Raw genomic sequence first — 17,929 nt, 5'->3', positions numbered from 1 at the left:
CCCCCCAGCCCCTTCCCCTCCGCGGTGGCTCAGCAGCGAGGCTGGGTTTGAGTAGGGTTTGGGCTGTTGAAATGCTCGGTGCGTGTGAAGCAGAGGGGGCGGTTGGTGCGGGGCTGAGCTCAGCCCCGGGCACAGCCCTGAGAGACCCACCCCAGTACATAGTGACTGACTCACACCTGCCTAGGAAAGTGAAAAACCACTCTGAGAAGTCTGATAAAAGACCCGTCTTGCCCTGAGCATCAGATGTGAGGTACAGAATAACCAGAGGATTGTGTCACTCGTTCCTCTTTCCCCAACACTTCTTAAGCAAAGTCAATTTGTATGAAGTCAGAAAGTTGCCTTTTTCAAAAATAAGCTTTGCACAGCCATTGTAGGAAATGTATCATTATTTTGATTATTGGTAGCTTCATTATCTATGATAATATGTAGCAGTAGTTTTGTCTTGAAGCAGCAACATCCTGATGTGTTCATAGAGATGGACACACAAGGATATGTGGAGGTTCCTCACCTCTGGTACTGTCTGTGTAAGGTCCTCAGCCCTGGAATACCCTCTGAATTCAGAGGACAAGGAGTGGGTGTCACTAGTCTGCAACCTGACCTTTGTTACTGGACCTCCTTTGCTTCAAATGAAATTAATATGATGCCACATTCAGTGCAGAATGGTCAGGCTCTGACAAAGTTATCCCTCCTTACTTTGAATGAATCACTGTTGGTAAAAATAAAGTCATGTTCCGTGGTTTTGATTCTTCCAGAGGTTGGAATCTCCAAAGAAGAGGCACTGGAAGCATTACAAGTTGTGAGGCAGGAATGTCATGGGGATGCAGCAAAGGGTGCTGGGGGGTCAGGCACCACCAGGAAGTGCACAGCACTGGAACTGCTGGAAGAAGAGCAAGCCCAGGGCTTCATCATCACCTTCTGCTCAGCACTAGACAATGTTCTGGGAGGTGGTGTGCAGCTAACAAAAATCACTGAGATCTGTGGAGCACCTGGAGTTGGGAAAACACAGCTATGGTATCTCCTTTTTAGATTACTTTTGTGCAACTGAGAATCACTTTGCTTAACTGAACTATGAAAAGAGTTGTTTTTTCCTTGTTGTCATGACTGCAATCCCTGATCCTTATAAATATAATCATGATAATGGATATTGAGCTTCCTGTTCTCTGTACTCCTCAGCAGAATCATAGAATGCCAGCTTGGAAGGGACCTCAAGGATCATTTGTTCCAACCTTTAATGTCACTGCAGGAGTGAGTTGGGAGCTGAGAGCTTTATGATGTGAGTAATTCTCTTTTTTTCCTGTTTCCCCTGGCAGCATGCAGTTGGCAGTAGATGTACAGATCCCGGAATGCTTTGGGGGTGTAGCTGGAGAAGCTGTGTTCATTGATACTGAAGGAAGTTTTATGGTAGACAGAGTAGTGGATATTGCCACTGCCTGTGTGCAGCACTGCCAGCTCATTGCTGAGGCTCATCAGGAAGAAGGTACGTTGTTGAGATGTTTCTTTCAGTCTGGCAAGCTCAAACCTGAGTGAAGCCAGTGTCTTCTGGGCTGCAGTTCTGCAGCTTGAGGCTTTCAGCAGCAGTGCTGGCTGAGGGAGTTTTGCTGCCAGCCTTTCATTTCCACCTGTCCCATACCCTGAGCTGCAGTATGTGGAGCCATAGCACACTGAGCTGATCTGCTTAAGGATCATAGAACGTGTGGGGTTGGAAGGGACCTTTAAAGTTCATGTAGTTCATCTAGTCCAGTCCTCCCTGCAATGCAAAGGGACCTTTTTAACTAGATCAGGTTGCTTAGAGCCCCATCAAGCCTGACCTTAAGTATCTCCAGGGATGGGGCCTCCACCAGCTTTCTGGGTGACCTGTTCCAGTCCTTCACCACCCTTACAGTAAATAACTTCTTCCTGCTATCCAATCTAAATCATCAACCTCATCCTATCACTCCACCCTCTTGTCAACAGTCCCTCCCCAGCTTTCCTGTAGGCCCCAATAATAGTTCTTGTCACTCTTTTACTACATGGTGATTTGTAGGGGTTTTAGGTATGTGGGGTTTTAAGGTATATGAGGTTTTTGGCTTTTTCTGGGTTTTTTTGAGCACAGATGATCACATTTACACCAAAACCCAAACAGCCCTGTCAGAAAAGCTTACAGATCAAGTGCTGCAATGCAGAGACAGGAAGAGCAGCTGGGGAAAGAGGAGAGGAAGGGCAGATTTTTTTAGGGCAGTGTTGCTGCCTTATTGTAAAACTGTAGCTGGAATTCAACTCCTTCAACAGGTCAATATAGCCAGGTTGCATTTTATTCTACAAGTCATGAGTGTGTTGGGGATAGTGACACAGCTTCTATGTTAGCTTTAGAGTATTTTATGCAGCAAACTTCTTGAATGAGGTAAAAGGACACCATATTAAATGAGCTACTGCCTGTATGTGAAACAATGGATGATTAATAGTCACTGTTGTGCTCTGGTGGTGTTCTGGCTTGAAAATTATTTACTGGACAAGTTCTTTTTCCAGAAGTAAATTTTTCATTTTTGGAGCACTCCCTTGGAGGTTCCTGTGTACCCATGTGCAAATGCTGAGAGAGCATCTGCTCACCACCTTCTTGACTTTCAAGACAGATGGAAGGTGCATTTCCCACACGCTTCACCTTGACTGCTTCTGTTTCTGGGGGTTTTGCTGTTGCTATATGTGGAAGGCATAGTTTGGCAGAATGATGAAAGTAGCAATATGTTAGTGCAGACTTTTGACTCATTTATTAATCTATATTTATTTGTTCCAGATGATCTAAAAGCTTTGGAGACTTTCTCTCTTGAGAATATCCTTTCTCACATATATTACTTCCGTTGCCGTGACTATGTAGAGCTTCTTGCTCAGGTCTATCTCCTCCCAGACTTTCTTTCAGAGCATTCAAAGGTAAGGGTTATTGCAGAAGATATGACTCATCTTCACAGTAAAGTTTTTTTAGGGCTGCTAATCTGGTACAATTAAGAGTAACATGAGTAACACCTTAGTACCTCATCAGCTTGGCAGTAATACATTGGCTGATGTCAGAGTACAAATGCAAAGCTTTCTTGTTTGTTTGCATTCTCATTCCCGTCCCACTTACTCCTGAGAGACATTTGCTTTTGCTACCATTGCTGCCATCATCCTGAGTCTCTACTTTGAGGTGAGGATACTGGATCTATGTTGCCAGATGTTGTTAAGGAACCAGTACCAGCAACCCAGCAACCCAGTTATGGTCACAAAACTGCGGTACAAAGCAGTCTCTGAGTGAGCTGTGATGACCATGGTGCAGGGGGATCAGGGAGGCTTTGGTTTTTTTGTCCTAGAAGATCACTGAGGACCAGAAGCACCCTGTACCATCTTGGAATCCAGCAAGTGACTCTTCCCTGTCTTACCAATATATTTTCTGTTGCTACAAGCAACCAGAGCCTGCAGTTTGACTCTTGGGTCAAAATGCTATTGTGAGGCAGATTGTCACCACTTCCAGATTTCTAGATTGTGCACAGCAGCTCAGTCCCTAATGGGATTTGGGAAAGAGATTTGTGCCTCATTCTAACAGAGCAGAAATCAGTGTTGTTTGATTAGATTGTCTTGTGCACATCATTTCCATCTTTGGAAGCTGGTATGTTCTCGAAAGGGCAGATGGGAGTCTTACTTTTGCTCAGTGTAGTCTGGTATTTCCCCTTCTCTGCCAGGTACTAATGGTGCCCTGTTGTGTTTGCTCTTGTGGAAAGAACATGGCTTCATTAGCACAGTTACACTGGGCTGCAGTTCTCTGGTACCATCTGTGCTGATTATCTGTGCTTGGCCTGGAGCCGGAGATGCTGAAGATTGCAGGAGAACTCTTAAGAGCTTCTGGTGATTCCTTGGACAGGCTATCAGGGACTTGACAGATTGCTCATTGCAGTTCAGCTCTCATTAAAATTAGTCTTATCCTTCTGTGCAGACCTGGAGCTGAGACTGGGACCACAAGACACCTGCAGGTTTTGGGGTTTTTTTGACAGACATAGAGAGTGTCATTTGGAAATATGAATTAGCTTGAGATCTTGGTAATAGGATTTCAAAGACCAATAATATGAAAAAGACTATGTAAGAAAATATTCTTGCCATAGTAAGCCTAATTTTTTAAGGTATTTTAAAGACAAGCTGATGGAAAGAAGACGTGTTGCCAAGCTCTATGTAGCCTACTTTTGAATACTTGAAGTTGTTAGTTTTTTTATAACAAGTGCAACTGGGAGAAAACTAAGTTGCATCCTACCTGGACATATTCATCTGATGGAAATCAGAGGAATATCTTATTTTAATTCTAGCTATTTAATAATATTTTTCAATTTAAGATTATATTTTTTAGTTGGAGGGCCATTTCACTTTGCTGCAGACTTGTATGTTCCAGTCACAAAGCAACTTCCCACTAATGAGTTAAATCGATAATACAGAAAATGGGTTTTCTTGTGTTGTTTCCAGTTTGTTACCTTGTGCTTTAGTGCAAGAACTTGTAGACACCTAGGATTTGAGTGACATCTGAACATGCAGACACTACAAGACCATCCATCTCCCTTCTGTATTTCAATCAGGGTCACCAAAACTGCTACAGCAAATGAAGTTAGGATAAATCAAAATCCCAGACTAATGTTTATATAGTGTCTTGAGGGTGATGAGCCAGCAGCAGCATTGTGCTCCAGCTTCAGCTAATGATTGCTACAAAATAAAATATTCAGCAAAGCAAACATCTTTAGGCAAGACAGATACTCAGCTCCATTGCACAGTGCCTAGAATATCTGTAAGCATCTGTTAAAATCCATATTTCTATGATAGATTGCTGATAATGACCCTTAGAACCTGATGAGTTCTCTTAAAAGTAACTGCAGAGAGCATGTATTCTGGTTTTGGTTTGGATTTTTTTTTAGGGAGAAGGTGAAATAAATTAGTGGTTGCGGAGTGTTGATTGAAGTGCATCTCTGATGTTTAATTATTTTATTTTTCCCTCCAGCTTCTATTCTGCAAGACTGCAAGTCCAGCTTTGTTGTTTCCTATTCTGTACCAGTGCTGCAGAGATCAAACTGGAGACAGTCAGAAGGGCAGCTCTGTGCTGAGTTACCTAATGGGAGAGCTTAGGGCAGCACTTTGGTTAAGCTAGTGCAGCTATGTGTCCATGCCTAATGCATCACTGCACTTAGCAGGTGTCCTAGCAGGTGTCCTAGTGTGTGTGGAGCTTGAGGCTCTTTCCCCTGCACTTTCGTCTCCAACATCTATTTAGAGACACCAGGTGTTACGCTGCCGTGCATATCTGAGTATGGATTAAAATATTGTCATCACCTTATACAAAACGTTCCAGTGCACTTAGAGAGAGGTCTTCCTGCTTTTTGTCATTGGTTTGTGGGACAGAAATGGTAATGTTTCCTCTCCTTCCACGTTTAGGTCCGACTGGTGGTAGTGGATGGAATCGCGTTTCCCTTTCGCCATGACTTTGAGGACCTCTCGCTCCGGACCAGGCTGTTGAACGGTCTGGCACAACAGCTGATCATCATTGCCAATGATCACAAAGCAGCGGTAGGTCTGGGACAGGTTTAAATCTCAAAAGATGCTCCTTTGGAATAAAAAGAATTAAGCAAATGGGATTTCTTGATAGGCTGTAAGTAGCAAAATAAACCAGCAAGAATGTTGTCTAGGTTTGTGTTTGCCAGTTTGGTTAGTAAATATAGATGGATTGCACAGACAACACTGTTAAGGTCTAAAGTTCCTAGACATGCCAAAGTAAGTAAAATTTGCATTAAAAGCATCCTGTGGATCTTAATTAAATGATACCATATCCATTTGTCATGTTTCACATCATCTTCTTTAATGATGTGGTTGGACATGCTGCTTTGTGACATCTACGTACAGAGTGCACACATTAAAATACACCTGAGTGCTTAGCAGCTCCAACTTAATTTTCCACTCTTTGTTTAAAAATAAACTACTGTCTTAGCGGAGGAACTGTTCTTGGGGAGGGAAACCACTTTATCTGCTAGTTTGGCTGGCTGTTCTGGCAGCCCTGGAAGCCCAAGAGCTTCCTTCCTGGGCATTGTTTCTATGTCATTTACGCCAATATGGAGGCCAGCAGATCTGCGGCCTTGCAGCCAGCAGATGGCACTCAGAAGCTACAGCTGCCCCAGAAGTTGTTTTGGCAAGTCTTTTACAGCCCAGGGAAGCTTTGTTCAGGACTTGAAGCTTACACCGGCTCAAAATGGTGCTTGTGCCTGTAGCTGTTTCCAGGTGACTCGCAGCCTTGTCACCCACAACTCGCTCACGCAATTGGCTTTTGTTCCTCAGTGCTAAAAATAAACCTCCCCTTGTGCTTCCTCTGATAGCTGCAGGAAGGGAAGGGAAGAAGCAGAGCCTGTTCTCCCTGGATTAGGGGATGGATCTTACTGCTGGAAGTGTCATCCCCTCCCTCACCCTGACATGAATGATGAACCTTCTTCCTGCCAGTGTGGGCACCAAGGGAGATGGATGTGGCATGACTGCTTGATTTGCACAGCCTCCAGTTCACTGAGTGCTTGCACTCATGAATTAGCCACCTGATGACCTTGAGCAGGAGAAGTTGTCATTGTACAGTTGTTGTTTCTTACTTTGGCCAAGGGAAACATGACTTATTTCTATTGAACAAGTGAGCAGTTTTGCACAAACGCTTGCTAAATAAATACTTGCTAAAGAAGCAATCAGTCACAGAGCTTCTGAACTGGTTGAGCTCAGAGTAGCCCTTGTTAGTTTTTAAGTTAGTTCCCTGTAGCTTGCAAGCAGTCTAAATTGAGCTTGCGTGCCAGAGATTGCTCACTGGGCAGCAAAGCTGGGCACTGGGAATGCTCTAATATGGTAGGCACTAACTTCCTCCAGTTTCTAAAGCTGAACTCAGTGGGTTGTGCCAGGATGCCCAGACCAGCCCTTCTCCAGCAGTGAGATGGGGCTGTTATCATCCATATATGATAAGTTACTTCTCTAAAATATGCAGTATGTCTCTTGGGGCTTTCAGCTACGTAAATGTTTTGATGTGTGCCCCGTGTGCTCAGAAGAATTGCTTGCACACTCCTCTGACCAAGCAAGAATCACACAAGCCTGTCAAACAATGAAAACCCCCAGAGCTTAAGAGAAGCGCAATTTATTTTTATTATTATTTTTCATTTTTAATGAACTTTACGATTAATATTCCTGGCTTTTTTCTGTCTCACCCACCCCCACTTCTACCAGGGATCTAACCTAGACTGTCTGTGAACCTCCTACGAGTGATTCGTGCTGCGAAAACACTCCCCCGCCCTGTCTGTTCACTTTCATTCTTTGTATTGTACCCACTTGCACATTTTTAGACTAGAAGGTGCAGAAATCCTGTTAATCACTAGGCTTCAGCATGTTTTGAGCAGCAGCACTGAGTTCATTTCTGCTAGTGACTGAAAGCTATCTCTTTATAGAGGGCTAGTGCCACGTGCCTCTAAATATAGATCCAAACAGTTTTTAGTACAAACACAGTGGAACATACTTATTATGTAGAGTTTGCATCCCTTGGGAAGGGAGAAATTTAGGTTTCTTTAAAGTCTTGAATGAAAGAAATCTGAAAATACATTTTGCAGGGTTCTTTTGTTTTGGCTGTCGAAAAATGAAGAAGCACCTTCCCAGTTTCTTCTTCTAAATACAGAGGCTTTACTACCATTGGCAAGACTTTTGTCTGAGAAACTATTTTATTGGTAAAAGCTTTTTTGAAAAATCCCTCTCTTCTGTTCTGTTTCCTCTTTTAGGTAGTTCTGACAAATCAAATGACAACAAGGATTGGACAAACCCAGTCCACATTGGTACCTGCTTTAGGTAGGTGTTTAGCTTGTGAGTTGAAAACTGAGTTACTCTTCAAACATATGACTCCCTTTCTTTTGTCACTGTGTACAAGGAAAAGGAAATTGTTTGCTGAATTTCTGCAGTGTAGCAGAACCCAGGGTGAAAATATTAGACCCATCTGGAACTGCAAGCCTGGTGGAACCTCCAGTAGTGCTTTTCTGTGTCAGCCTTGTGATTATAACAAGCAACTATCAAATTTTATTCTAAATTCAAACATAGTGTGCAGGTTAGAATCCTGGTTAAGAGTCTTGAAAAGGGATTACAAATAGTTTTTAAAGCCATGACACTTGCAGCTTGCAGAAACTCACTAACTGAGAATGTTGCTGGATTTTTTTTCCCCCCTTTTTAAACCAAAGTTTTAAATAGTAAACTTGATACTATATCTGTCAGTATCCCTTAAGATGACTGACTCACTCTTTAGGGGAAGCACTGGGTACTAAGTACTCTCTGAGTAACTAGGTTTTGAGACATGCAGCTCATGTATTGCAGCCTTCCCCTGAGGACCCCAGGCTGTGGAGTTACCTCTATTCCAGCTGCAGTGGTGTCAGCTAAGGAGGGCACTACCCCTCCTGGAGGTCACTGCCACATCCTGTGTGCTGGCTGAGCTGTTTATGTGATTGTCTCTCAATCCATATCTGCCAAAAGTGGGCCAGGTAAGCTTGAGCTGTTTAAATAATAAGTAAACCTCTGATAAATCAGCTAATCTAGACTGAAATTGGACAGTGAATAATCATACCAAAAAATGTGTGGACCTGGGGACAGTAAACCTCTAGCAGGAATATGGTGATGAACAAATTAAAGCACTAACAGGAAAAAACAGCTTAATGGTTACACACCTCAGTCTATGCTGCAATTTCCTAAATTCCCTGAGAATCATTCAGTGCCTCTCCAGAATAGTTTAGATTGTTTATTTTGTCATTAGACTTGAACATGTTCTATTAATTACTTGCAAAGGCATTTGATATTTGCTGCATAGCTGGAGGTCTCTATCCACTGCTCTCTACAGTTATAATGTAGAGGGAAGTTCTGTGTGGGATCCTCAAGCACAGCCTGCCCATAGTGAGTTTAAGTGTTTTTTACAGGCTGCTCAATCTTGCCCTGTAATGAGCAGAGTACCTCATACAGACTCCTCTGCTGCAGTCTCAGGGGAAAATGGATCAGTTTTTCTGAAGCAGAGATTGTGACAAATTAAGAAAAAGCTCACTGGTTAAATCTTATTTCAGGTTGTAACTTGATATTATTTTACGATGCACTTAAAGGGCACAAATTTTCTGCCCAGTGCTTCAGTTCCTGTGAAGTAAGTAATGACTCCCTTGTTCTGGAGAGGAGGGAGAAGAAGGGGACAGGACAAAGGCAAAGATGTTCTCAGTGTCTGTACAGGCATTGAACATTCAGCACAGATGTAAGATAAAATGAACAACTACAGACCATCTCCTCTGAGAATGTGAAGAATGTGGAATTTTGAGCTGTGCAGGCAGATAAAGTCCCAGCTTCCGGTATTTGACCCTTTCTGTTATTTTTGCCTCTTGATCTCTGCTATATTATTTTTGGCAGCCTTTCTGGCTGCAAACTCAATTCAAGCTAATAAATGCTGTCTTTTCTTAATAGCCAGCATTGTCTGTGAGCTCTTGTGCCATAGGGAGAGTAAAAAAGTAGGTTATAATTCAAAGATACCATGTATTGTCTTGTGCGTATTGTCTTTTACAAACATTTAATTTGACATAACCTCACACTGACCATAAACTGTGACTCTCAGAAGAATGTGTGTGTAACCACGTAGTATTGTTTAACACTGTAGTGAGTACTCCTGCAAAAATGGAAGTTTGCACCAGTTGGTAAAATATTTAAGCTAAGAGAATATTCCCTTCATCCTCAACAGCCATATCTCAGGTTGAGCATTTCAGAGTGGTACCAATATGTGAATTTATTCCATAGGTTATAGATTCCATAGATTCATATTGAGATGGTGGATTAAAGGCTATTTTTATGACCCACTCTGAAGAGAAGCTGTTTCAAGAGTCTGATGTTAGAGGCTAAAGAGCCTCCTGCTCCTCCATGGTTGGTTGTAACCAAAGGAACTGTTGAGGGAAGGGCCAGCAGCAAAACTCCAAGTGAAATCTGTCCTATTGCCTCACCTAAATAGGTTTTTTCCCCATTGAATGGGAAGCCTTAGAAACAGCCTTTTCTAAGATTTCACAAGCACATTAAACTCTTATTCCACTTCCTAGCAGAGGGGAGGTTCTTAATTATGAAAAAAAAAAAAGCACAGATGCTGCAAGGTATTAAGTCAAGAGCTTTATGAAGGCAACAGCTTTCTTTTCCACTAGTGATAGCTAAGCTGGGTGTTCCTAGACATTTCTACTGGATATATTTAGAAAGGAGGTCAAATATTAATCTACAGCCAGTTTAACTCAGAAATATCTCATTTCATAGTAGCATTTTTCTGTCATATTTTATACAATTGGAACACATTCTGGTGTGGAATTTGTACCTATTGTAAAATGTGTTTTAATCTCTGACTTGGAACTTTATCTGATAGCCAAAATCTTTAATTTCAACTTAGATATAGTGGAGCAAGGTCTGGCAAGATGTCTGGAGGGTCTGGGTCTTCATTACAGTTGACTAATTTTTTTTCCTTCTCTGTGCTATATAAATCCCAGAGCAGGTGGGGCATGTTGGGCTGGGACATGCTGGAGACCCACAAGCACTTCAGAAGTTAGAGAGCTGTGTGCAGGTGAATAGGAGAGGCTTGCAGCACTTAAACCAAAGTGACTGTTTTAAAAGGCCATCCATCTTTGGACTACTGACTGTCTCCTGGGATAAACAGAGAAAAACATCCAATAAAACTGTCTATAAATTGACTGAGCTTGTGGTCAGGTGTCAACTGAAACAGTAGGATTGTTTCCCCTGAAGTAGGATATCAATCGAAACCCTCTCTCCTCCTTTTCCACCACGTTCCCCCACCCTTTCAGTTGTGTTCTTTTGCATTTTGCTGTCAGAAGCAGAAGACTGCTTCAGGGGCCTTAATACTTTAATAATCATTGACTTTCTCCCAAAGCTTGTATCCCAAAGGGAGTGATGTTTGCTCATAATTATGCCTGAGAGAGAATATCACAGTTTTGAAGTAGGATTTAGACATACTCACTAGACTTCTTCCGTAGTAATTAGAAAAATCTTTTCTTCATGCTGCCTCTGTTTTCAAGATTTGTCTAGTACCTGTCCTTTATAAATTATATATAAAAATCTTTCCACAAACATGGAAGTATTGCATCAAGCTTTCTATAAAACACAGTGAGTACTGAGGTTACTTGTCTCAGGATATTTGATAAACTAGTTGTGAAATCCTTGCACATATAAAAAAGAAAAAGATGTGATTCATTACTGCAAGAAAGGTATAAATGTTTTAATCTTGGTGGGTTGTTTTTTTTTAAGACTGTCTAATTTCAGTTCAGGATGTGATTCATTACTGCAAGAAAGGTATAAATATTTTAATCTTGGTGGTCTAATTTCAGTTCAGTTTACTGATGATTCCACTGTTATAGGAGATAAATAAAATGTCATTTTGTTTTGTGTCACCCAGGGGAAAGCTGGGGACATGCTGCTACTGTCCGTTTAATCTTTCACTGGGACAACACCCAGAGGTAAGTGAAAATGTAGGGCATGAGGTACCTAGTGCTACTGATAGGTGTTATATTTGGGGGCTGGTCTTTCTCAGACTGGCTCTAGTGGCCAAGCAGTAATGTGAATTTGGCTTCTGGGCTTGGTCTGCCTTGTCCAGGCTACTGGGGCTCAGAAGCAGCTTTCTAGTTCAGCTTTAGACAGCATGGGCTGACCTGTCCTGCTTCTCCTCCTCACCATGGCCAGCCTGCTGCAGTGCTGGCCTTTCTGACAAGATGCCACATCTCATCCAAATATAATACCCTGTTGGCAGTGGCTCAGACACAAGAATTTAGGATTTTGTGGCTAAGTAGAAAATTTTCTTAACTACCTGCATTTTGTAAGTGAAGTAGAAAGGAGCAGAATTTCTTTGCTTCAGTCTTTTAGGCCCCAGTGAATTCAAAGCCAAAGATGCTGAAGAAGGCTTTCCACTCAGATAGTGATGCTCAGGACAGACCATAGACAGGCCTCTGAGCTTCAGTGGCAGCCATTGGACCTTTCTGCCTTTGAATGCAGCAGGGTGGTGCTGCAAAACTGGGCAGCTGTGCAGACACATGATGTGCAGAGGGGTAGAAAAAGAGCTGCACTTACTCCTAGTGCAGAGCTGACCTATGGAGGATTATTTTAGAAGCCCAAAGAAATGAGAATGAGGATGACCCTTCTAAAAATAGTATGAAGTTCTGTCTGTAGCAATGAGATCCTTTCTGTTTCCTGGTTGTTTTTTCCCTTCTTCACTAGTATTGCAAGCTCACTTCTCTTTCCTGGTCAGTTAAATTTGTCTTGTCTGAAGTATCACAATGCAGGAATCTGAGATAAAGAAGCCTTGCTTCAATTCCCTAATCTTCTGCAAACAGTGAGCAAAACTGCTACTGGAATGCTGTTGTGCATAGTTTTGCTTGTTAAAGTTGAAAGAGAAATGCAGTGACACTTTCTTCCAGAGTTTTGTTTTTCATATTCTAAGTTTGAATGCAATGCAGCATGATTACAGCAGGCTGTTTAATTTGGAATTAGATTAACATCACTGATTAGTTAACAGCCTTTATAAGAGAGAAGTTGCATCAACATAATGATTGCAGAGTGAACAAAAGTTAATTTTATATATCAAAAGTAAACTTTTTTTCCTCTGCAACACAGCAAGGAAGGTTGTGGATACAGGTTCCAGAAAGCAAGCCAAAAATAGACAAGCATTTTTTATTTACTGTGCTAAGTATGCAGGGAGCAGGGCCTGCAGAAGCAATTCTGATTACAACTGCCTATCTGTAAAGAGCAGAAATATCTAGATTCTGTTGCAAATTTACATGGACCTCTACCTCATGATCCATCATGGTTTTCTTGCTGTTATATGAGGTTATTGAAGCACAGAGATGAACATTTGAGAATCCATTTGCCTTTTTTAATTTTTTTTTTAAATTGTGCTTTGGCCCAACGTGATACCTGTCTTTTTCTTTCTGCTACTGAAAATATCTGAGCTTAATGCTCAGGGTTCTCATTGCTCTGAGGAAGGATCCTGTTGAGTCAGAGGCTGAGCAGAGCTCCAGTGGAGCACTGGTAAAAGCAGAGCTTCTGCAGCCTGGGATTGAGGCTGTTTTGTGAAGTATAATCCACCACTTCAATGTTCTGAGGAATTCCCTGTGTAGCTAATACAAAGTGGCAGTGTTCCTCAGGCTGTAATTACGTGCTCTCTAATAGAATGGCACCTCAGGGAGGGAAAAAAAAAAACAACAAAACCCACCCAAAATAATTAATAGGATCTTTGGCAGGGTGTCTTGATGCAGGCCGCAGGACTCATCCTGAAGTGGTTTTCCGTAAGTGTAAGTTCTGGGAAGGTGGGCATGGTGCAGACAAGCAGCCCTGGGACTGGTTGAAAAAAAAACAACATAAGCTTTTGAGCTGCTTTGTAATCTTTGATCTATTTATACAAGCATATTATTGGCTAGGTGCTGTATAAGCACAAATCAAGATGCACTGCTTGGAGTCTAAATGCACAAAATCCAAGTGTTAGAGGAGAAACAGAGGAGAAACGATTTTCTCAAGGTTATGCTGTATGTCAGTGGCAAGGTCAGGCTTATAAATAGAACACCTCATTCTCCAGCCTCTAGGTTATATTGACAGGCTTGTGAAATCTCTAGAAAAAACAACTCCCTAGAAGTATCTGAATTCTTGAGGATATCATCCAATTTTGAGAGGTCAACGAACAAATGATTGCTTAATGGAGTGGAAAAGAGTTGTGCTCAAAACCTTTTTTTGTTTGCATTTTAAGTAAATGGCATTTGGAATTAAGTCATAATGAATATTGTTCCAAAAATGTGATAAAATACTATGATGAGACAAGGCTAATTAATAATTCACTCTTTTTAGTAGGTCTACATTTGATCTGACAGGTCATGTATGGGTGGGAATTTGGCATCAACAGTTTAAGTGACCTATATGAAAATACATAAATAAGAATTCCATTGGTCATCTACCCCATGATTGTGGGGAAACTTGGGTTACTTCCATGTTTTATTACTGTATTCACTAATTATAATTCACTGTTTTTTGTTTAACCAGGTTGGCAACGTTGTACAAATCACCGAGTCAGAAGGAGTCAACCATCCCATATTGCATAACAGTCAGTATTATTTTGGGATGGAGACAGGGAGGTGGGAGCAAATCTTTAGCTGTAAAGGAATTTCCAGACACACTAGACAAATCTGAGAATGTTGTTTGCTTTCTTAGTGTTGCGTTTCAGCTGCCTTCTGCAAGTAACCATGAACACTGGGATGTCTTCAGGTTTATGAATGTTTTGCTCTTCAGCAAAGTGACCCATGTTAGTCCTCTACAGTTAAAACATTTTGATTCCAGACCAAATTTACAGGCAGTCTTTCCCCATCTGTTCTGCTGCTAGTACTGCTTAGTTCATCTGCCCTTGATGTTAATTTTTGGCCTAAGTGCAATTACAGAGAACAATCATACAGTCTCTGAGCCTTCATTCTGGGAGACTTGAGCAAGCCAAGCTGTTTTCTCCCTTGTCAGGTAGGTTGTTGTTTCCCAAGTGGCTCTTCTCTGCATCTGGTCCAGTTAAGTTTCTCTTTTTAGGACAAGGGTGACCAGATTCCTACATGGTATTCCAGAGGTCTCAGAAGTGCTTTGTGTCATACATGTTTCCACATCTCTCCTTCAAGTGCATTGCCTAATAAAATCTACACTGTATTTATCTCTTTCATAGTTCCATCCTACCAGTGGCCTTATCACCAGCCAATATATTCAGATTTTCTCTTCTGTCATTATCAGACGAGGAGTTCCCAGCTTATAGCTGGAGTCCTTATTCATCCCTAGTGAAATCCTGTGATTATTTTCTTTTGTGGCATGCTTAGATACATATTAATGAGAATACATAGTGTCTAAGCTGTATTAGGTTTAAAAAAACCTCACCACTCAACTCTTGTATCTTGAAATGTCAGATACATAGGTACTTGCCATAACTATTTGCTATGTGTCCTCATGGAAACACGTTGCCATAGCATTTACTGCAGATTTTCCTGCTGCCATAAGATGAGATCTTCAAACTATTGAACAGAAATCAGATTTCTGTCACTCCTAAATATATTCACCTGGACAGAAGAAATACTGCAAAAACATATATGTTCTTAGTTCTGTAAAAACTGGAAGGATAAGTGGGACTACATCCCAAGGTTGTTTGGATCATGTGATGTGAGTGTGCAGCCCTCTCTCTCCAGCTGACAAACAGATGGATTTTATCTTAAGACAGTTTAATTGGCTTTCCTTTTCAGTTTGATATGCATTATAAAACAGCTATGCCCTCTTCTGTGTGAATGCACACAATCTTGAAATACAGTTGAGAGTGTATCCTAATCAAAGATTAGTACAAATTTAAGATTATCCCTGTTGTTTTTTTTCTCTTAATCCTGTTGAGCTGCTGCAGCAGAACATTTCTTTAAGTAAAAAAAAAATGTATCATGCCTGTTTCTTTCATGAAATTCAGTTCTGATGGCAAGAGTCTGCTGTTATCATTTCTCATTTCCATAGTTAAATTGGGAGATGTAAATATATGTTCAGCGTTTCCAAATCTGATCCAGCACATCTATGTATAACCAGCATACCAAAAAAAAATTTAAAAATAATTTCCTCAAGCCTAGATCCTCAAGGATGTTGAGGCTTATGCAAATTAGATACTTGGGTACCACTAACAAGCTGTAAGCTGAGGGACAAGTGTGTAAGTGACCAAGCTCCAGTTCTCTTCAGCTGTGTCCTCTCCAGCCTCCTGGCAAGTCAGTCACCACTGAGCAGTCTGGAAGCTGTGGAACACCTTTCAAATGAGACAGTTTCTTTCACAGGCTGATAAGGATTCATTCTTGAATGCAGGCTATAGAAATGTAAATTGACTTATGCACAAGGGATTAAGTAGATCATCTGATTCACCTACATTTCCCAGATAATGTGACCTGATTATTTCATGGTGAAAGACAGAGACCCAGAACATATATTCTGGGTGGGAATTGCCAGTATTTCCCTGAACTTTGGAGGGTCTGCCAGACTAGCAGTGAGAATACTGCTCAAGTAATAAAGCCATCTACTTTTGTCAATCTTGATGAATACTATAGACACCAGGAAATACTAAAGAAAATTCAAAATTATCCTAAACCCTCTGAGCTTTTTAGGTCCTTGGTTTCATTAGCCACGTTCTCACCATCTAAAAATGATTAACAAGTTTCACAAATAGACACAACATCAAAATTATTGTATTTTCAAGGCTCTATGCCCAGAAAGTACATGCCTTTAACTAAATGCAAAGCATCCATACTAAACAGCCTGTTTTATCGTGTTCTGGTCTTACAACCATTGGAATGCTTGCACTGGGAGTCTAGCATGCTGGATTAAGTGGATTCTTGGCTACAGATCCACCTATGTGCCTAAGGGAAATGGCAGAAATTGGACACAAGCAGCAGTGAAACACTAAACTTGAAGATTCCCCATTATGCTCTTCAGAGTAACACTTGAGTTGCTTATAATAGCAGAGGGACTGCACAAATTCTGCCCTTGTGGCATTTCATGCTGTTTGTTCCTTTAAAAACAGCAGGTTGTGTGAGGTGAGGCATTTAGAAATAGAAATACAGAGATGGGAGACTTAAGCAAACTATTTTTAATTGGGCTTTGTTTTGGATTGATCTTGGCATGGGACATGCTACGTCTGATAGTAATTCTGCCTGCTTTTTCACACTTCAGCAACCTAAAATGTCAGCTTTCCTGAAATTCTCTCATCCCCACATTGTCTCTACCTGAGCATTTAGGATCCCCAAAGCACTTTCTTTTTGTGATTAACCCCCTTTCCTCTCCAAGCCTGCACTGCAGTGAGAGTTTTCACTGAGCTGTCAGCAGTGCTCCCTGCACAGCATTTGTCTGGAGACAGGAAGACAGTTGCAGGCTTCACAGAACATCTCAGATACCTCCATCTGCATTGGTGACATGTTTAACTAACTGATTTTCCAGATCCTTCATATTTTAAAATCATTTAAAATCATTGAATCATGAGCTAAGGTAACAGAAAATAAGAATGGTACTAAGCCAAGCAGATCACTTTAAATTCTCTGCTGGGTAGAAGCATATCGTTTTCCCTTCTACATTTAGTTTTTGGCAGGTAAAGGTTCTCATCCCGTTGTGTCCCATAAATTACTATGCTGAGAGAGTCCCTGCAGTCTAGAGACTGATTCAGATATGCTCTCTTACAATGTCTCATTGATGTTTTCAGTTCATTAAGTAGATGCATGAAACAAGAATACCCTAGGTTTTAGAAAGTCACAGTTTTGTGTCTGAAAATGACTGCAGCAATTAATCCAGTCATCTCCTTGTTTCTGCAGAGCTTGAGTAAGGGCTGAAGGATTTGGCTTTTAAATTCTTTAAATTGGCAACATAAGTTAATTTACAGAGAAGCAGCCCTTCATAGCCACAGGGGTTATTAGTGGTAACATGAAAATGATAGCTGGGGTGGTGAAAATAAAATATCTTTAAAAAACAAAATGAGGAGCCAGTTTCCAGTTGGCAAGTCTGTTGAAAAGCTTGCAGGTGTGAGCTTAGCCTGGTCTATAAACGTTTTGTGGCCGCTCACCTAAAATAAATGACAGCATCATAACTTATTCTGATCTTCTGGGAACCAGTTACTCATGCTTTATATCCCCAGAAGTGTCACATGATTTTGCTTATACATCACAGCCTCATGGTTTCCGAGATGTGCAGCCTCCAGCTCTCCCTCCCAAGGCAGAAGACACCAGCAGGAACCCTCGCAAGCGGCCGCGGAGAGAAGAGGACAAGTAAGAGGGATTCAGAAGTGGAAGCTTAAAGAATGTGTCCTCTGTGAGAAGAGTCGCAAAGTGAACATGCAATCAAAAGCAGCCTGAGAGACTTGAACTTCATTCCT

At 41.4% G+C, this 17,929-nt stretch overlaps 1 protein-coding gene across 1 annotated transcript in view; it reads left to right on the top strand.

Annotated features, from left to right (window-relative positions):
* RAD51C (RAD51 paralog C) overlaps window positions 1-17,826 on the top strand; it is a 19,820-nt gene extending 1,994 nt beyond the window's left edge. The window contains exons 3-10 of the mRNA XM_010009120.1: window positions 755-1,011; window positions 1,311-1,477; window positions 2,771-2,904; window positions 5,413-5,544; window positions 7,764-7,830; window positions 11,438-11,498; window positions 14,065-14,125; window positions 17,725-17,826. Coding sequence (XP_010007422.1) covers window positions 755-1,011; window positions 1,311-1,477; window positions 2,771-2,904; window positions 5,413-5,544; window positions 7,764-7,830; window positions 11,438-11,498; window positions 14,065-14,125; window positions 17,725-17,826 — 981 coding nt within the window. The remainder of the gene's footprint in view (window positions 1-754; window positions 1,012-1,310; window positions 1,478-2,770; window positions 2,905-5,412; window positions 5,545-7,763; window positions 7,831-11,437; window positions 11,499-14,064; window positions 14,126-17,724) is intronic.
* The last annotated feature ends 103 nt before the right edge of the window (window positions 17,827-17,929 follow it).

The sequence above is a fragment of the Chaetura pelagica genome, unplaced genomic scaffold, assembly GCF_000747805.2.
Source record: "Chaetura pelagica isolate M959 unplaced genomic scaffold, ChaPel_1.0 scaffold72, whole genome shotgun sequence".
NCBI classification, from domain to species: Eukaryota; Metazoa; Chordata; class Aves; order Apodiformes; family Apodidae; genus Chaetura; species Chaetura pelagica.
The sequence above is the reverse complement of the archived record's forward strand: the minus strand, read 5'-3'. Positions and strand labels throughout refer to the sequence as shown.